Source organism: Scleropages formosus, chromosome 22 (assembly GCF_900964775.1).
Source record: "Scleropages formosus chromosome 22, fSclFor1.1, whole genome shotgun sequence".
NCBI lineage: Eukaryota > Metazoa > Chordata > Actinopteri > Osteoglossiformes > Osteoglossidae > Scleropages > Scleropages formosus.
Window position 1 is genome coordinate 11,112,885 of NC_041827.1, and position 18,965 is coordinate 11,131,849.

The 18,965-nt window shown below is 41.5% G+C and overlaps 1 protein-coding gene across 3 annotated transcripts in view; it reads right to left on the reverse strand.

Annotated features, from left to right (window-relative positions):
* Nucleotides 1-629: 629 nt before the first annotated feature.
* cbfa2t2 (CBFA2/RUNX1 partner transcriptional co-repressor 2) overlaps nt 630-18,965 on the reverse strand; it is a 32,810-nt gene continuing 14,474 nt past the window's right edge. For 2 of the 3 annotated variants that reach the window (XM_018726014.2, XM_018726015.2), the window contains exons 2-11: nt 11,224-11,367; nt 10,754-10,992; nt 10,488-10,577; nt 9,013-9,197; nt 7,036-7,283; nt 4,855-4,940; nt 4,219-4,411; nt 3,390-3,458; nt 2,364-2,554; nt 630-1,929 (exon numbers count right to left, since the gene is read on the reverse strand). In XM_018726014.2, coding sequence (XP_018581530.1) covers nt 1,648-1,929; nt 2,364-2,554; nt 3,390-3,458; nt 4,219-4,411; nt 4,855-4,940; nt 7,036-7,283; nt 9,013-9,197; nt 10,488-10,577; nt 10,754-10,992; nt 11,224-11,367 — 1,727 coding nt within the window. In that variant the 3' untranslated portion in view covers nt 630-1,647. Of the gene's footprint in view, nt 1,930-2,363; nt 2,555-3,389; nt 3,459-4,218; nt 4,412-4,854; nt 4,941-7,035; nt 7,284-9,012; nt 9,198-10,487; nt 10,578-10,753; nt 10,993-11,223; nt 11,368-13,433; nt 13,461-18,965 lie in introns of those variants that run through there. The other variant, XM_018726016.2, reaches the window with a different exon arrangement.

Genomic DNA, 18,965 nt, shown 5'->3' on the forward strand with positions numbered 1-18,965 from the left:
TAGGGTAAGTACCTTGCCCAAGGTCACCTGCCACACCTCCCTGACCAACAGACTGACAGCTGTAAAAAAAAAAAAAAAAAAAAGAGTTCCATGGTTCCATTACTTCTTGAGGGATCTCTGAACTGTCTTGTCTGCATTGCCATCTGCAGTTTCGCTGAAGGCATTACAGTGAATTACCCTTTGTTACCTTCTTTCATCCTGCGCAAAAATGGTGATATTTCTGTTACTAACCCACGTGTAAGACAACATAACTGGCTCTTGAACCCAATTCCAAAATCACTAACAATTATAAACTACTTTTAAAAAACCTAAGGTTCAGAGGTTTTTGATTGTTTTTAAATCTGAATTTGGTTTACACTTGACACACAAAGAACTCCATAAACTGTTGAGTGAGTGTAACAAAACAGAGCACAACCTGTAACCTTTTACATACCACTCATTTTTACCTCTAACCTAAAAAGCAAAACTATTACATTCTCCTAATTTATTGTACACACAGGACAAGCGGTTTCAGTCAGTGTGTGTTACACACACTTGTATAATATTAATATAATATTTCTGTAATGTTTACATTTTTAAAGTGTAGCACCTAAAACAAACAAAATGAAAGAAAACAGTCTCTTTTTCCCCCTCATGTTTTATTTAACATAATCAAATAAATTATATACAACACCCTCCTGAGATCTTATGAGCTGAGACATGAAAAATGATTTAGAGAAGTTCTTTCGGCTCTGCTGTTGTTTTTTGCTTTTTTGTCATACGACTTTTAAAATTTTGTTTATGTTAACATTAGTGACAAATGTGCAGCACTGAACATAATTTATGTTAGCACAAGGTAACATTTCTGTATATCTAATTTATGTGAGGAAACATGCAGGTACAGTCAACATTACATCTAAGAAAATAACGTTTTGTTGGCATAAAAATGCTTTGAATACCTGAATATAGTATCTTTTAAAATCCATAAGCCTTGAAATATCTGTGTCCAGTTGACAAAAATTTCCTAGATTCCTACAAAGGAACAAATACAGAAAATACAGGAAACCGAACATGATCCTGGGAGCATAAGATGAACAACAACCATACACAGAACACTATTTTGGAAGACAAGTATAGAATCTCTAGGAAACATTTTCTGTGGAATAATGTATGGTCAATAACAGATACAAATATAAGGCCAGCATCAAGTATATTTATTTCTTTAGCATTATATACATAACATAAACTTGACTTGCAGAGTATGAAATGGCCACTGTAACCAAACCTTCTTCAAAGTTATAGCTGGAGGGGAAGGAAGAGCTTTGCCTGATTTTTACATGAAAAGACGCTAAACATACCTTGTAACACTCATCTGTCAAGTCCGCAAGGTACTTAGAATTCTTGAAACTTTAAAAGAACCGAGACACCATAACGCAGCCAGAAGCCAGTCCTTTGGGAAGGTCCATCTCTAGACCAAGAGAAGGAGGCAAGTCCTATCTGCTGGGTTTGTGAAAAGGGTCACCGAGTCATTTTTATTTTATCTGCGCTTCATGAGCCCCAGAAAAATGAGCAAGCTCATGAGCCTCACACCCACAAATGTGGATGGTGCAACAGTCGGGCATCCTCATTTGACAGTTTTTATCTTCAACACCCACTGCTAAAATGGGATTAGTGTCCACTGGTTTCCACTCCAGAGATGGGTACAGGAGTGGAGGACCTCGAGGCAGTGGATGCTTTCTCCCCACTGGGACTGGACGAGGGCCCACTGTCTGCCTTGGCTGTAACCCTGGTGGTCACGCCAGAGAGGGGCTTGGGCTGGGCCTGGAGGCCCGGGCTGCAGATCAGATGGTGTCTCTCCCAGTCCTTGTGCTGGCAGAAGGAACCACAGTAACGGGCGGCATTGCAGCCACTGCACGTCTCACTGGCCTTGCGCCCACAGTTCCAACAGCACTGAAAGGCAAACCATAAGGAGATGTTATTAGGGTGGTTTCCCTTCAAGTTACAAGAACAGCAGGTGCTATACAATCCCACTGTCTGCAAGCTAAGAGTAAATAACCCCTGAATATCTCAATCAAAACAGGTTTTGACGCAACACCTCACACAAATACTAGTTTCCTACTGGCCAAGTACTGTAAAGTCTAAGTTGCCCGAGATAACATAATAAAATAGAGTAAGACTAACTTCAATTTTGTTTCATGTCAATACCTGAAATTTTCCTACAACTTTCTCCCCTCTCCATTCTCGCACAAACTCTAACACTAAATTTAGCTTTGTAGCTTTCTTGGAGACTTCACTGCATGGTACACCAGTGAAATTCCCTAAAAATATTAAATAGGCCAAGACCATATGTGTTTATGCATGTGTCTATACGCATAGTGACTCACCTCACTGGAATCCTCCTGCTCATTGATGACCTGGAAGGCATCTTCAGTGGCCTTCCTCTTGGCTTCAGCCAAGGTCTTCTCCATCTTGGCCCTTTCAGCAGCAATCATCTCAAATGCCTTCTGCTCTGCCTCAGCCACAGCCTTCTGGACCTCATCCATCGCCTGCCGCTTCACTTCGTTAACAGCCTCCTCTGGGAGGAGGAACCAGCATCAAGATCCTGCAGGACGTCTGCAAACCCCCCTAGCTGGTACAAAAACTTTACCCTACAAGGTTACCTGCCCTTCACAAAACCTCATACTGGTTAAAAGTTAACAAATGATTTTGTCTGAAGCAAGGATACGATGAAAAACATGATGTAAAATAGGAAAGAGATAAGTATTTGTGCAGTTCTTTTCACTAAAAAAGTGCATATTTATATGCTTTGAAATCAAATGCCTAATAACTATGAAAAAATTGTAACGTTCAGTCTTTTCAGATAAGTGTTTAATGTGAAGGGTTGGACATAATTAGCAAAGGAATCCATAAAAATCCATTTGAACCCGAACCTGCAAACCTGCTGTATATAAGGTTGGTGTAAGACTAATCTAAAGAGACACAGCAGGTGGGTAGTAGTTAGGTCAATCACCTTGCAGCTCAGAAGGTCTTGAGTTTTAATCCACCTACTGCTTTAGTATTACTGATAAAGATGCTTCACCTCGATTGCTCCAGTGAAAATACCCAGCAGTATAAACGAGTAAATAACTGCAACGATCCTACAACACGTCTAACATTACAAGTTGCTTATAAGAAAGATATCAGGTTGATAGAAAAATACATGATCTAAAGCCAAACGGGCGCTTTCGACTTACACACCAGCACTCAAACATAGAGGACAGTTCAGAATGCCTCTTTGTCCCATATTCTCAAGTACAACCCTTGCTTCTGACAAGGAGGTCAGTGATCAACAGATCAGAGTCCTCCACAGTCAGGGACTGGGAGGCTGGTTCATGGGGAAATGCAGCCTGAGCTCTACTCTGCACCCTTACCAGCTTTTCTCCAGATCTCATCCGGCACGTATCCGGGACCTGGCCTCAGCGCAAACTCCCTCAGGCCTTCTGTGGCAGAGAAGGAGAACCAGATTTTAAAAGCATCTCTGCTGCAAGGCAGGCGTGTGGCAGAACTGCATAAGGCCAGCTTCTCTGAGCAGGCTGCCTGGACAGGCAAAGCGTGCAGATGGCCCTGGTTCTGAAGACGACAGCCTTGCCTTCTGTCCTGATCTGGATGGGGTGTGCTGGCACCTGTTGTAGCCATGTACCACTAGGCATGCTTGAGCCATATCCAGCATGCCATCCTGCTGTACTCCTTGTTGTTATGCAGCAAGCTGTTTTTATTACTCTTCTTGTGGGGAAATCATTTTCTTATCATTGCTATAAGTGAAATATACCACTTCAAACATGAATACATAATTGAGCCAACAAACAAATGTAAATAATATTATTTAAAAAGTAACTGTACAAACTTACATTAATAATATTATCAACAAAAGAACAATTTGTTAAGAAAAAAAAAAGATTAAAAGTTGATTAAATAGCTTGACTAGTGGCATCCTTACCTGGCAGGGATACCATTTGTGTTTTTGGAGAGGTACATAATTTATTAACTTAATAGATATTACCAGTATCCCTGTGATGTCATGTAAGAAACCTGATGTATTGTAAAATCCCATTTTAAACTTCAGTGACCCTTTCGGCAGTGCTCAAATTCATAACTTAATTTCTGCTTGCACTGGGATTGTACCTCAGGGGATGTCCTGTTTGCAAAATGAACTACTGTGATGGGTCTTATTCTCAAGTTAAGCCTGACAAGAGGACTTACCAGTATGGCCTCCTTCCCCGAGGTGTGGGCTGTGAGATTTGGTGGACGGCTGCCCACTCTTGCTGGCCTCGTCCTGCTCACTTGCACGCCTCCTCCAGTAGTGCAGCTCCTCACGGTCCGACTCCTGGCAGCGGCGCAGGACACTCACAGAGCGCCGGGTTTTCTCCACCATGTCCATGATGCAGTTTAGAACCTGTGGCCACAAAGACAATGTCAGTATGGAGTCAGAGAAGAGTCAGTAATGACGACAGCCTCCACAGTGCAGAACATGAAATCACATATGTAATTGCTGGTCAATCAATGTCACATACTCACAAATTTCTTTTAAAAAATTCTGTCTGAGTTACTCCATGTGAAGTAGAATGACTAGAGGGGTGGTGGCATGTTTATAACCAAGCAGCTATTTGTCAGTGTACTCTGCATGGGTGATTTCACATCTTGCTAAGAAAAACAGTGAAAGCCAATTCACTTAAACACTGGTTGATGTTATGGTTTTTCTGTCAATGCTCAGTGCAGCAAATTACAACAGCCAGCCTAACAGTAAAAAAAATGTTAAATCAAACACTGGATTCACACAAAGAGACAGAGCTTTTAAATTTCTATATTAAAAATAAAACGATAAAAAACTGGTCTCACATGATCAAGATGCCGCCACTCATCTGCCCACTCTCTCTCTGTAAGTCTATGGTCCACTGGATCTTCACGGTATGCTCCATTGGTACCTGTTTGAAACATAATATTAAAAAATATAAAAATAAAAATGACATTCAAGAAGCTGCGGGATATTCTGAAGAGCAAAGTTAACTCTCTAGCCGTAATGCTGAGAAGCTCATCAAACATCAAAACATTAAGCACTCGTGGCACAGTGGGTTGGACCGGGTCCTGCTCTCCAGTGGGTCTGGGGTTCGAGTCCCGTTTGGGGTGCCTTGCGACGGAGTGGTGTCCTGTCCTGGGTGTGTCCCCTCCCCCTCTGGCCTTCCGCCCTGTGTTGCCGGGTAGGCTCTGGTTCCCCGCGACCCCGTATGGGACAAGCGGTTCAGAAAGTGTGTTTACTAAAACAATCTCACCTAATATAAAATGTTTGGATCTCAGTAGTGGAAAGTAAAATGGTCCCTTCTTCATTGAGGTTAAATATGGCATAAGAACATACAGTTTATGAATGCTAAGGGGAAGAAAAAAACATTCATAATTAAGGTTTAAAAAAAATAGTTATGAACTGCAGACTCACTTTTTCAACATGGCTGCTTCAAGAATTAGAAAGCATAGTGAACAAGATGTTCTTTTTCTGGGCACTGAAATGCCTTCCTGTGCTGGCAGGGAGATGTCATGTGCTCTGCATGGTGGCACAGATCAGGGCGCCTCTGTCAAGGCTCCACTCCAGAGGAGAGGCCTCTGATGAAAACCAGATGCCAGCACCAGACTCTAGCTTGCTGGACAGCTAACATCTGGTACTCAGCTGTCAACGCCCCCCCAACCAAGCATTTTCACCTTCTCCTCCTCCTCTCCCTGCCTCATCCTCCACACCAATACAGAGTTGTCAGTCGGTCCATGTCTGGAACAGCTATGGCAGCTACATTCCGCTAAGGAGCCGGTCAGGCTGAGTGGAGTGGCCTGCCTCTAAACAGTCCAGGTCAATACGGTTCTGGCCCCCTGAACCCCCTGGGTTCCCTGCACTCCCAGGCTGCTTTTCATCACAGCATGGTTTACAGCTCCCAGAGGCTCCTGTAGATGGCTGCTTGGCCCACAAACACAATACAGCCTTGGAACATCTGATTTTTATACTTTGCCCTTGTAAACAGTTCAAAATACCAAATGAACTGAACCGTTCAGAACTCATCTCAACAGTACAAAACTAGAGCACCTCCTGAGGCTTGAACCAGCAATGTCCTGCTAACAGATGCATGTCCTCAACAACTATGGTACCTGCTAGCATAGCCAGTATGGTCAATAGCTCATGGTGATCCTGACTATATCGCAGTTTATCAAGAATGTTAGAGTTTCAACATGACAGCATAGAAACTGAAAACAGAAGACATCAGAGATTATTTACACAGATGTAAAAAAGGAGCATAATGGACTCATTCCTGCTGTTTTCCATAAAAAACTACATTCACCACAGTGTGTTTGTAGTTAATTTCACACGTCGAAATGAAGAGATAAGAGGAACCAAATTTCTAAGAATGCGTTAACCTTAAAGCCATGTAGTTTGGCATTTTTTAAAGACTGGGAAGTACAAGTACTGCTTTCTTATGTGCCATTTCATGTCAGACTTCAAACACCACATACATAGAACAAATCTTAAAACCTTGAAAGTTTAGATAATTTCTTTGTCTCCTCATCAGTATTTATGTTAACAGAAAATGCTGTGCCACTTTGTTGAACAAAGCATTATATGAAAAATGTACTGAATTGTTGAAGGTTTATGTCTGTGTAGGGTGATTTTTTTTTCATGTGGAACACAGAATCTCATCCTGGTCTGTCATGAAGTGATTAGTACCATGCAACCCCATAAAAGTTTTTTTTAATTTCTATTAACCCATCCTGTAAGTTGTTTTCGAAAAAGGCATCAGCTACCTAGCTGGCTAAAAAAACATATAGATTATCAAATAACTGGTGTCATGTGAACTCAGTTTCACTTATGATCAATAGCTTCACACATAGCATGAATTAAAATACACATACAAAAGCTGTCTATCCAATAAGTGAATGCTTGCTTCACTGCTGAATTTAAAATGGAGTATGTATTAATATTAATAAGCCGATGATCAATAAAGAAATCCATCCAAAAAAGAAACAACCTAATCAGCTCATGTTTACCTTGGAGGCGTGGCCTATCCTTCAGATCCCTGAGTTCCAGAAGTCTTTGAGGTTCTCGATACAAGTGGGGAACGGCAATGTCTTCCAGGGCATAATGCTGCAAGGGTGGAGGTGTGGGGTGCAGCTGGGCACTGAGGGGCAGGGGATGAGCAGGGCTGTGCCGGGGGGCAGGACTAATCGTGCAAATACGTTTGGCTGGAGGCTCCAGGGGACCTTGCGGACGCTCGTGAAAGCCATTCTCTTTACCCCTATGCACAATAAAAGAAAAACACTAAGTCCCACAAACACACATCAAACACTATCACGTCCAACAATCAATCATATAAGAAGGCTAATTAGTTACAAGAAATCACCCCTAAAGTAAATTCCCTGTGTGACGAGATCAATTTACCATTATTTTAAAGTGAAGAATATGAAACTTATGTCACATACCAAAATAAAAAGCATTTTTGTGCATGGCAATAGTAACCCCAACATATTCTCTATTTGTAGCAAAAATTACTGTTTCTACCCTGTCTTTTAATGTAATATTTTAATTTACTCATTATCAATAACTGCTTGAAGGGTTGCAAAGGTGTGGATCTCATCCTGGAAGTAAAATGTGTAAAGAGGGGTACTCTGTGGATGGAGACCATGACAATTTCGCACGTGGATGTTTATGATACAAAGAAAAAAAAGATCTTAAGGACACTGCTTGTATCAGTCTGCAAAACACATGGTCACTATGCCATTAGAGGTGCTATGTAGCATTTATATACATGCTCACCAGTTAATGAATCTGATTACAAAATTGAGGCTTTGCTTATGCTATTCATGATATAAAAGTTATAATTTAAATAAATAAACTAATAGTATGCATGTTTACAGTTTATCTCAACGTTAGTATTAAGGGCAACGTAGTGGTTAGAGGCTTGCAACGAAAGGACCTGGGTTTGAATCTTGCTCCCGCTGTAGTACCCCTGAACTTGGTACCCTCGACCTAATTGCTTGAGTAAATCACCAAGCCGTATAAATGAGTAAAAAAAATTCTAAGTAGTTTAACACTGTATGTCACTCTCTAGAAAAGCATCAGTTAATGAATTAATAATCATGATAATATTGAATTTGCGATTTGATTTATTTATATTTACCTTGATGTATATTTATTTAACTGTATTAACTGACGGTTGTAATTGATTGAGTTTGTCACAGTGTTCAGAAACAGGTGAGGAAAAGTAAGAAAGTAAGACAAATATACGGTTGGTATGTTATGAAGGAATCTCTCTCTATCCAATACTTATGTTAAAAGAGTCCTTTTGAATCCTATTTGGACGCTAGTGGTTATTGTTTTCAAGGTAATTTAAAAGTTAATACAAGAGATTTAGCTGGCAAATACAGAGAGTGACATCAATGAAGAAGTAGATCCATTTGGGTTTGCCACCAGATGTGCACCTGACTCACGATATCTGATAGAAGCCATTGCACAGAATAAAACACACACACACACACACACACACACACACACACACGGAACCGCTTGTCCCATACGGGGTCGCGGGGAACCGGAGCCTACCCGGTAACACAGGGCGTAAGGCCGGAGGGGGAGGGGACACACCCAGGACGGGACGCCAGGCCACCACAAGGCACCCCAAGCGGGACTCGAACCCCAGACCCACCGGAGAGCAGGACCCGGTCCAACCCACCGCACCACCGCACCCCCGTCAGAATAAAATATTTATTGTGAAAGTAAAATGACCATGTAACAGGCAAAAATGCTGTTGTATTTAAATAATAAGCCCACTGTATGAAAAAGAGTGTATATTTACAGACTTTGTAGCATTTTTTTTTTTGTTGTACAGGATATCGTTATGTAAGAGATGAGCGTATTCCATTTTCACTTGTTTAAAAAGGTCTGCCCACTGTTGTAAACATGTAACGGTTACCAGTCTTAGGATGCAGATGGGAGAAGTAAAGAGTGGGGGTTGCAGAGAGACTCACCTGCTGGGGCTGTGCCGCTTGGCGCTTTCACTGGGCTCCAACAGCAGTTCTGAGGAGTCTGAAGGAGATGCAGCCAGCGTAGTGCTGAGAAGCAGGTGCTCGTGTTGAGACAGGTACTGGGCGGGCGTCTGCTTGGCAGCTCGGGCGCAGTGCAGCAGCTCCCTCTGCAGTAAGGGCAGGTTGGCCTGTTGGGGAACAGGAGGCACGGAACGAGTCAGAGATCACTGGGGGTAAGGAAGACAAGAGCAGAAACAGAGCAGAACTCCCCAAGTGGAACCAGAGCCTCACTTATTCCACATACACAACCTCCTACTGTGGCGCCTACATGAATGGCATCTGGTTAATATAACCCAGAGTTTCTATATCATCATTCCCCTCCACTCTGCATTTCACAGGAATTACGGCACCAAAATAAATTGTTTGGGGTTTCAGGCCATTTACATTACACGGCTAAAATCCAAACTGACTCAACGGACCAGCGCAGAAGAAACAGAATTGCATGGATTCTTTGCTCATACAAGGCAAAGTGAGCAGCGCCGCAGTGTTTTGTCTTTGTTCGGCGAGACTGGGGGAGACACTGCAGGGCACGGTGAGTGGATGCAGGCGTTCTCTGCATAATGAGAAACAGGCCCCAGTGTGCATAATTACACCCACTTCCTCTTTCCTCTACTCGGGGCTTCAGCACATATGCTGTCTGTCATTTAACCGTCTTCCACGGGCGGAAACAAGATTTAAGGCGCCCTCGGAGCTCAATGTTCGCATTAATGCAATGTGGAGCCCATATGCTGCACTGAGCCAATAAAAAGGAGCAAAAAATATTTTATAGTTGTGTTTCACACTTCCGAGCTCTTGGAGTAAACCACTGAGGAGGTACTTTGTTTCAAATTCCAATGCGGGTATTATAATAAATAATGGAGAGAAAAATTATAGCTTCTCTTCAAAACTGAGATCCCTTTTACACTTTCAGATTTTTTCACATATGCTAATCTGAGGTATTAGAGAAGTATTACACAACAGAATTCACACATTGCAAATAACTGATAATCAATAATAACCACGTGCTCAAAAGTTGGTTTGTCAACAGGTAAAAGCAAATTTCTTGTATAAAATTAAACCTAAACTAAAATCTACATTCAAGGGTGAAACACTGTTGCATGCAAGATCTTTTCATTGTAAGCAAATGACAATTAAAAACAAAAAAAACTGAAGGATTCTTATTGCAAACAGCCTGGGAACTGGCAGCAGATTTTAGAGGGCAGACTATATGATGTAAGGGTTACCCCCAAATATACTTCAGCACAGACCAGGGATTTCAAGCTATATTTAGAACAAGACATGACTGATGTCTGACATGACATGTCAGACCGTATGTGAAAGGCTCATATCGACAGCCAACATGAGAGTTGTTTTATTGAACTATTCTGGGAAAAACGGGGTGAGTTGCATTCCTCTGAATGTTAATGATGGATCTGTACCTTGAGGAAGGGAATCACAAAAGGCCGCAGAGGAAAGTTGGTGGCCTCCTGCAGCCTGGAGTGGAACTCCTCAATGGTGACTGTAGAGTTCTGCGAAGAAAGACAATACAAATTAGTGTACCTTGTAATTCCAGGTACATTGCAAGAAGTCATCACTCTCTGCAAACCACCTAAGGGCAAAGTGTGCTTGTTGCTCTCTGATTCCCAGCAGTAAGTAAAGGTGACAATGAATTGGACGAACGTCCAGAACACCTACGGACACTCACCACCAGCGCCAGCACCAGGCTGCGTACACTCTCTCCAATCTCAGGTGAGATGTCGTTGCCGAACTGCTGCAATGTGGTCAGGAAGCGCTTCAGCTTGCTGAGCTGACGGGCACCACAAGTTGCTGGAAGCTGTTGGTTTCCCAGCGATGAAGAGGATGAGGAAGGTCCATTGTTGTATCGCTGAGGTGGGGAGGGAACTGCATTCAGAGTGGGTGGAGAGTGATGGATCCCATTGGTTACTAGGGAAAGAAATGAAAACAGTGATTTCAGAATTGTTTCAAAAGTACACAACTTAAGCCTTTCAAATAACAATGTTTTAGTTTGTATTCATTACTTTTTAGATGCAGTTATTTGTAACTGTACAAATCCTTCATTAGATCATATCACCACACCAACTCAAAGAGCCAAAAAGAAGCCAAAATCTAACCCACGTATGTAGGAGAGCTTGCGTATGAACTCAGGTTACCCACATGTGGCAGAGGGAAAGGAGACGGGCCTGGTGCCACTAGGATTGACGGAGGGCAAGGGTGGCATGGTGGAGGGCGCTGATCTGGAATGAGCTTTCACATCCACAGGAGAACCAGGCATGGCAGGACTCTTCTTTGCTCCTTGAACTGAACAAGTAAGAAAGCAAGAGTCAGCTGTGCAAATTGAAGTCCCACAGCTGTTAGTAAACACACACACATATACACACACACACACACACACACAAAAAGAAGACTCCCTTAACTTCTTCCATGACCTCATCCAGATTACTAGGTCTGAATGTGCGTTTGCACAACAGATCAAAATTAGTGATTAAATAGTGGAAAGGAAACACATCAGAAAGCCATCTTATCCACAGAATAAAAAACTGAGCAAACAGATACACAGTGCAGGCATGAGTCACTTGGGTTGGAGTCCAAGAAAAGAGTGATGCCAGTAAGCACACAGTTTTCCTTCGTTAAGTGCAGGTCTATTATCTGACATAAAAAAGGGGAAGAAAGACCTCGCTCCCTGAATTAGCCAGATGTCATCTACCCCTAAACTGGACTGAGATCCAGAGAAACAGTGCTAATGAGGAAGCACTCTGCCATAAGAAAACCCTGCTTTTGAGAATGTTTGTGGGAAAGAAAGGTGTGTTATTTCATGGTATTTTGTTTTGCCAACATATCTTTCTGGAGGTTTTTAATTTTTTATTATATATCTGAAGTAATTAACCATATTACCTGCCAACATAGGTGACACATGCAAAAGTTCAGCTGACACAGGTTCTCAGCCAATGTAAACACTGGGTCAGGTTAATTCAAGAAAAGTTTTACAATTTTAACACTGATGGTACCCCATTCTCCAGAGTGATACGAGTGTCCACCATCTCCTGTTTTACACTTGAACACCTCTTGGCCTTACCTTGGCGCTCTCATATTTGTCCAGAGGTCCTTGCTAATTTAACTAATTGCATTTGCTTTCATACTGGACACAAACTTATCAGGTGTACCTCAGTTCTGCAGACAGGACACAAGACTATGCTGATGTCATTTTTGTTTGTTTGCCACTTTGGAGACAAGCATGTGCTAAATGAATAAATGTATTACATTTACAGCACTGCAGTTCGCACCAGGTTCATGAACTGCATTCTGAGCCCATATAACATCTTTATTTAGATAAAATGAGACAGAAAGGATTGGAGCATAAAACAAAACGGTTCTTACATGGAAAGGACCATGACATTGAAGTCAAACCCCCCAGATCATATAACAGGTCATACTGTAGCGGCGAAGCAAATGCCAAACAGTTGCTGGAGACACAGCTTGAAATAAAATTGCATGTGGGCTCATTGCAACCATTAGGATGAAATGTAGAATGTAGTCTCTAATCTACTGTTGTCAGTTCACTGAATCAATTTCTTGCTTTTTTGTTCTTGGGTGCCATCCAGAGTAACTATTGATCTAAACAGCATTTGGTCAGCACGCCCGACTGCCACCTGTCACCAGTTTGGTTAAAGAAGCAAATGCCGTAATGACAAGCAAAAAATATCACACCGATAGCTGCCCACCTGTGAACTTACTGCATTATGGCAACAACGGTTCATGGAAAGTACTAAGAACAGGGACCCTTAAGCCTTTAATGTCCCAAAGTCAGGGAAAGCTAGATGGAAGTACTGTACAGTGAGATGGTGAGAGAAAATGTATAACACTGTTCACTTTGAAATACCACTAGAGTCTTACACTTCCCCTTATTTATAGTAAGATATTTAGAGAAGCACTGATCTTTAAAAAGGAAGATGTCTGACACTGTGATCCAAATGTTTCAAGAAGAAACATATTCCTTTTCCAATTTTTTCTTTTAATTTTTCAAAATTTTGCTTTAATGTGTTTTCTACATTGACAAAAATTAGTGTTCTTTTTGATAGCTTACACATCAAACTGAAACTGTAGGTCTTTTAGACAAGAAAATATCTTCATGGGCATAATCTGCATCAGAAAACAAGAAGCAATGGCACGGAGATTTGTGCCATTGTAACCTTTTCTTTACAAGAACATAACACTGAAGTCATGCGAAGGGCTGTGTGCCACACGTTTACATTGATTCATTTAGCTCATGCTTTTCTCCAAAGTGACTTGCAATGTTACGTTACCTGCAATTATTTATCCATTTATATAGCTCTGTAATTATGACTGGAGCAATTTGCAATAAGTACCTTGCTCATGTTACTACAGCAGGCGGTGGGATTTGCACCTACAACTTCGAAGGGCAGCACTTCTGACCACTACTCCACCCACTGCCCCCACAGAAAAAGGTGTCATTAAAGTTGTGCTCAGGGATGGTGAAACATGCATATCTCATATATGTACAGTGGCTCGGAACTTTATAAGCATCTGTTGTGACATTAAGCAGGCAGCTGAATTTAGTGATACATAGGCGCATCAGGCCAAAGCCAGGGAAGGTGACTACTGCTGTAAAAATCCATGCAAAGGGGTACATGGCAACCCTCACAGACTGTTTCGCTTGGCCCAGGTGGACTTCGATCACTGAAGGACAACAGAACCAACAACTTCACCAGTTCATACATGCATGAGATGTCATCAGATAAGTATACTGTCCAGAGCATCTTTGCTGGGTAAGGAAAAGGCCCAGTAAGCCAACTAATCAACAGGCAAGATGAACCCCATGAAATGGCTTAAGTTACAGGTGGTTGCAATATTTGAGCCCAATCAGCATGGAAGCATACAGCTGGATAAACAGATAACTCAGTTAAAAACAGAAATAAAATAGAGATACAATAATAGATGTAATATTTTGTAATTAGATTTTTCCATTTTGAATGCTAGACAACAGCTAGATAGCTTCTGATTAAAAGAATGGTACTAATTATATATGTAAAAAAACTGATCTGACTGCTGTTGAGTGATGAAAAGGTGTAGTATTTTGATGTGCTTCAAATAAAGCACCAAAAAAAATTCTGAAAACAAGATTTTGTGGTTCAACAAAATAAAAAAAGACAATGGAATGAAATGCTGCTGTTTTCTCTCTGCCTGCAGGCGTTTCACCCCTTAAGACTTCAGTTTTGTTTTCGCAGTGTGCTGAAAGTAAGGAGACCTATGTTTTAAATCCCCAGTGTGTCTCTGAAGCATTCAACCATCAGGTCAAGCTTACACAAAACAGGGATGGACACTAAGGGAGTCTAACACAGAGCTTTCCACCTGGTGCCTGACAGCCTCCTCACCCCCTCCCCCCAACAGCAACACAACATATTCATGCACGTGGTCAGCCTGAGCTTATTCTCAACTTTTAAAGTGTATCCATGTACCATAATTCACCACATCTAAATGCACAGCTACATAATATCACAGAAATACACTTCATCAATTACCGACAACAGTTTTACCTTTCCCACGTCCTACTGTGAAAAGGAAGACAAGAGAAAAGCAAAGACAACTTTCCTACTAATCCTTTAAAGCAGCAAAGCATCTTCTGCGTGTCCTTTTCTTGTATTTAGATGTCCAGAAACACATTTGTGCTGGAAGTTCTGTTACTTACTTTTAAAGACACATGACTGTCCTGCTGACAGCCTTCATCAACTGTCTACAAACCTGTGCAAAGGAAAGACTCCAAGGCCACGGACAGAAAAGGGTTAAAGTATCCCTTCCTTGGCCGCAGTGATGCTCGCACTGCCCCACCCCCCACCACTCCCCTGTTCTCTCCACCATATGGATCTAATCGGGCAAGAGCTAGCCAGCTGGGGCCCCCAACAGTCACCTGTGACAAGAGAAAAGAGACAGAAGGCTCTAGATTCTTGTCCAAGGGAGATGGAGAAAATGGGGGGGAGGGAGGTGGGGGGAGGCCCACGACACGCGACTCGGAGTGCGTCAGAGAGAGAGAAGGCTAAGGCACAAACAAAGGCAGCACCTGGTCCCTGCCTGTCCGCCCCCAATGACAATGCGCCGCACATCTGTTCCTGCCTCCCCCCACCCCCACGCTCTCAGCTAAGCCATCATCATCATCATCACCCACTCTCCATCGAAGCAAAGCAACAGGTTTAAGTTTCCCCCCTTTTACAGACAACTGCACAAATAATGTTCATGCCTTTGTTCAACTGCAGCATGCACATTTGGGGTCAACTTTCCAATCAATAGCAGACAGGCACAGCTCCTTCTTTCAGCTGCCAGACATGCATATATTTTTATAATAGCATTAAGCCTGTTAGCAGTGACAACAGAAAAGACACGATTATTAAAGAACCCTACATGAAAAGATTTTCATCTGCATAAGCCACACAGATGAGCATTCACTGCTGGATAAGATAATTCATGTGAGCTGCAACAAAGAAACACACAAAAGCCATTAATAACTTTCCAATTATTTGAGCTTTGAATACACAATCATTTCATATAAAAACTGAACACAGTCTTGATCAGTAGATCAGCTGAACCACAGAATCCTACAATTAAGATTTTCCAATTTCCTCTGAATACCCAAATACTTTATTGGGTATTCAGAGGAAACCATAATTTATTGGTATATGCCAAATTTTGATGGTAGTGTTTTTATTTTATGAAACCAGGATGCATTACAATTTGATTATATATTTAAAAAGTAATGAGCTACCAATATACCAAAATCAACCATAAAACAACCCTGGGGATTAATTGAATTTACAGCAACGGACACAGCCACCCTCCAAGTTGCTCATAAACACATTGTTAAAAAACAAGCAGAAAACAGTTCCAAAGGACTTCGTAAACTCTGTATGTTTCCTCAACAAAAGCTCTCTGATATTCTGGCATACAGACATGGGCTCCCTTCATTTTTCATCTGCTGGCACTGGGCCTACAGACAGGTGAAGACCAGATGAAGACCAATGCTCCGAAAGCTACGATCCCATACACTGCACAGCATAAAAACGCTGCAGAACCATCACTATATAAATAGTTACTAAATCAGTGCCACTATTTTTTCCATTCATGTTTACAATATTATGCATTTAAAAGGCACTGTTTATTTAATCTCCTTCTGCACAAACCAAGTTTCCTGTATTGCTTTCTTGTCATACATTTAAAAGACACTCCAATTAGAGTTTACATTCCTGTGAACACAGAAACTTAATTCAATCATCAATACAGTACAATGTGTAAGAGCACCAGAGAAGTGAGCAATACTGGACAACAGAAGACTCCTGTAACAAAGCTTCCTGTTACTGACAGAGGAAGAGAGATCATTTATTTAGGAAAAAGCAAATTCAGCAAGTCAAAACAGTCAGTTTTTCCTATGGGAAGCAGCAAGAGTTTCTATGAAGCCATGAAAAAGATAAAGACACACTTTACATGTTGAAACTTTTCCTCAAAATCAACTTACAATGTTAAGGTTACGATTATTTAGCCATTTATACAGCTGGCTAATTTTACTGGAGCAATTTAGGATAAGGACCTTGCTCAAGGGTACTACAGCCAGAGGTGGGGATTGAACCTGTGACCTTTGAATCCAAAGAAAACAATACAAAACACTACGCTACTAGCTATGAAAGTTTATTGACCTAGCAGCGGACAGGAGTATCAGCTGAGTATGGAAAAGTAGTCTTTCTTCAAAAAATGGAAGTTTTCGATCCTGCTTTTTAAAAGTGTAACCAGATATTTTAACAATTCAAAATTATTTATCAGTAACAAAAAAGAAGCAATTTAATCATTAATTCAAAACCATGTGTGGACACAGTGTCAAAAGGTATTGCGCTGCTGTCTCACAGTGTAAAAGAAGGTGAGCTTGGTCTCCACATGTTCGTGTGGGTTTCCTCCCACAATACAAAGACACGTTCAGTGCAACGGCAATCTGGGGGAATTTCCCCATGGGGATTAATAAAGTATGAATATTGTATATTACTCTTGCAATTACTATTGTATATTACACTCTTTGTTTAACAGTGGTAGCTATGGGCTTAGTTCTTAACGCTCCTTTGTTGAGTTTCCAGGCTTAAGTAGAAGGGCTTAAGTTGCGGAGAGGAAAAATGGCCTGGGAGGCTAAGTGTTTGTTTAAGGAAGGCACTCCTCTGCTCACAGAGTTGGCACACCAGGAATAGAGGAACTGACTCAGAACATGAACAACATTTTTATTCACAACTCACAGCACAAGGTGCAAGTGTTGTGTATGTGTGCACGCGTTAGTTTGTATGGCAAGTAAGGCATGACAAGTAGGAGATGGGCTATTAAACCGAGGGCAGACAGGCTAAAACGAAAAAAAAAAAAAGTTACGACTCCAAATCATCAGTACTGAGAGACTGTCAGCAGAAATCCAAGCTTTTGCTTGAAATATAACAACAGACACTTGGTCTGGCTGTATCCCAAAACAAACATAATAACATGAAGAATATGGATAATCTCTTGCTGTGAAATTAGTCTCAGTACATTGCCTGAATGTTCTCCAGAGGTGTGATGAAATCCAAAGAGAATGACATGCAGGAATTTTCTCAGCATTGCATTCTCTTGAATAAAAAAAAATTAGAAAAAAGAAAAACTTTATGCAAGTTAATAATTATATAAACAGTGCCACTGAGCTGTCTATATTGCTTGAGAAATGAAGGTGGATGGAAAATTAGTTACTGGCAGTGGCACATGCATTACTGTTGCCGATGTCTGCTATAAACTGTGACTTCGAAATATTTCATTTTGAACACAGAAAGCAGTACGTGGAATCCTGGAAGGACCCATAAATACTGCAAACCACAGGAGAGGCCAGGTTTCCATATCGACAGAAGGCCAGCCAGTGGAACACATTCTTTGCGCCCCATCTTACCTTGTATAATATGCATGCATGTCTATGGATACAAAATTGTTTAATTCTCTCCAGTGTTAAAAAGCATGAAGTTTGGTAAACTGATGAGAGTTCTTCTCATACATTTCAAATTGAAATTTAATTTCCTATAGCGGCCCCTCTCAACATTGTTATCTGAAAACCCAAAACCCATGCCTGTTCCCTGTGGTCCTTTAGGCTGTTATAGCTGAGAACTGCCTCAGTGGTGTGTTCAAAAGTTCTCTGACTATACATTTGTGCCAACGGTTATGGCGGACACCTGGGGCACAGCACAGGTAGTGAAGTATGATGTGTGGTTAGTGGGCCACAGGCTGAATGAGGAGGACTGAGTATTCAGCAACTGAACAGTTAATAAACATAGATAAAAATAAATGTATAATAAACAGAGAAGGCAGAATGTGATTTTATGATCATTCCCAGCCAGACAGGCTGAAGACAGTCTCACAGGGAGGTCCTTGCCTCCAAGAGAAGCACCCAACTGGTAGATTATCTGCCCATTGTAAAACAACCCCATCTCACCTCTCCGTGCCTAATTGATTTGCTTCCTAATCAATCACACAGATTCCAAACCACCCCGACAGGTCTTTCATCCAGGTCTCCAGGAAAGATGATCCCACAAAAATTACACAACAAAATCGAAACTTCAACAAGTACTAATGGCTTTTACGACTAGGTTTCTGTCCTTATGACAATGAATGACATATGTATTTTGACACTTATTTTAAAGCGTGACACCCCAGTAACATAAATCTTTGTGCCGGCCCACTTGTACTCCAGAAAGATTACTCAAGGCACCCTCACACATGTTACAAAGATCTGACAATCCACTTAAAGACAACCAAACTTTGTTTTCCCTATCAACCATGGAATTCTCTGCCCGGGACTGGTCTGAGGCCAGTAGTGCCACCCTATTAAAATGTGATCTGAGCTG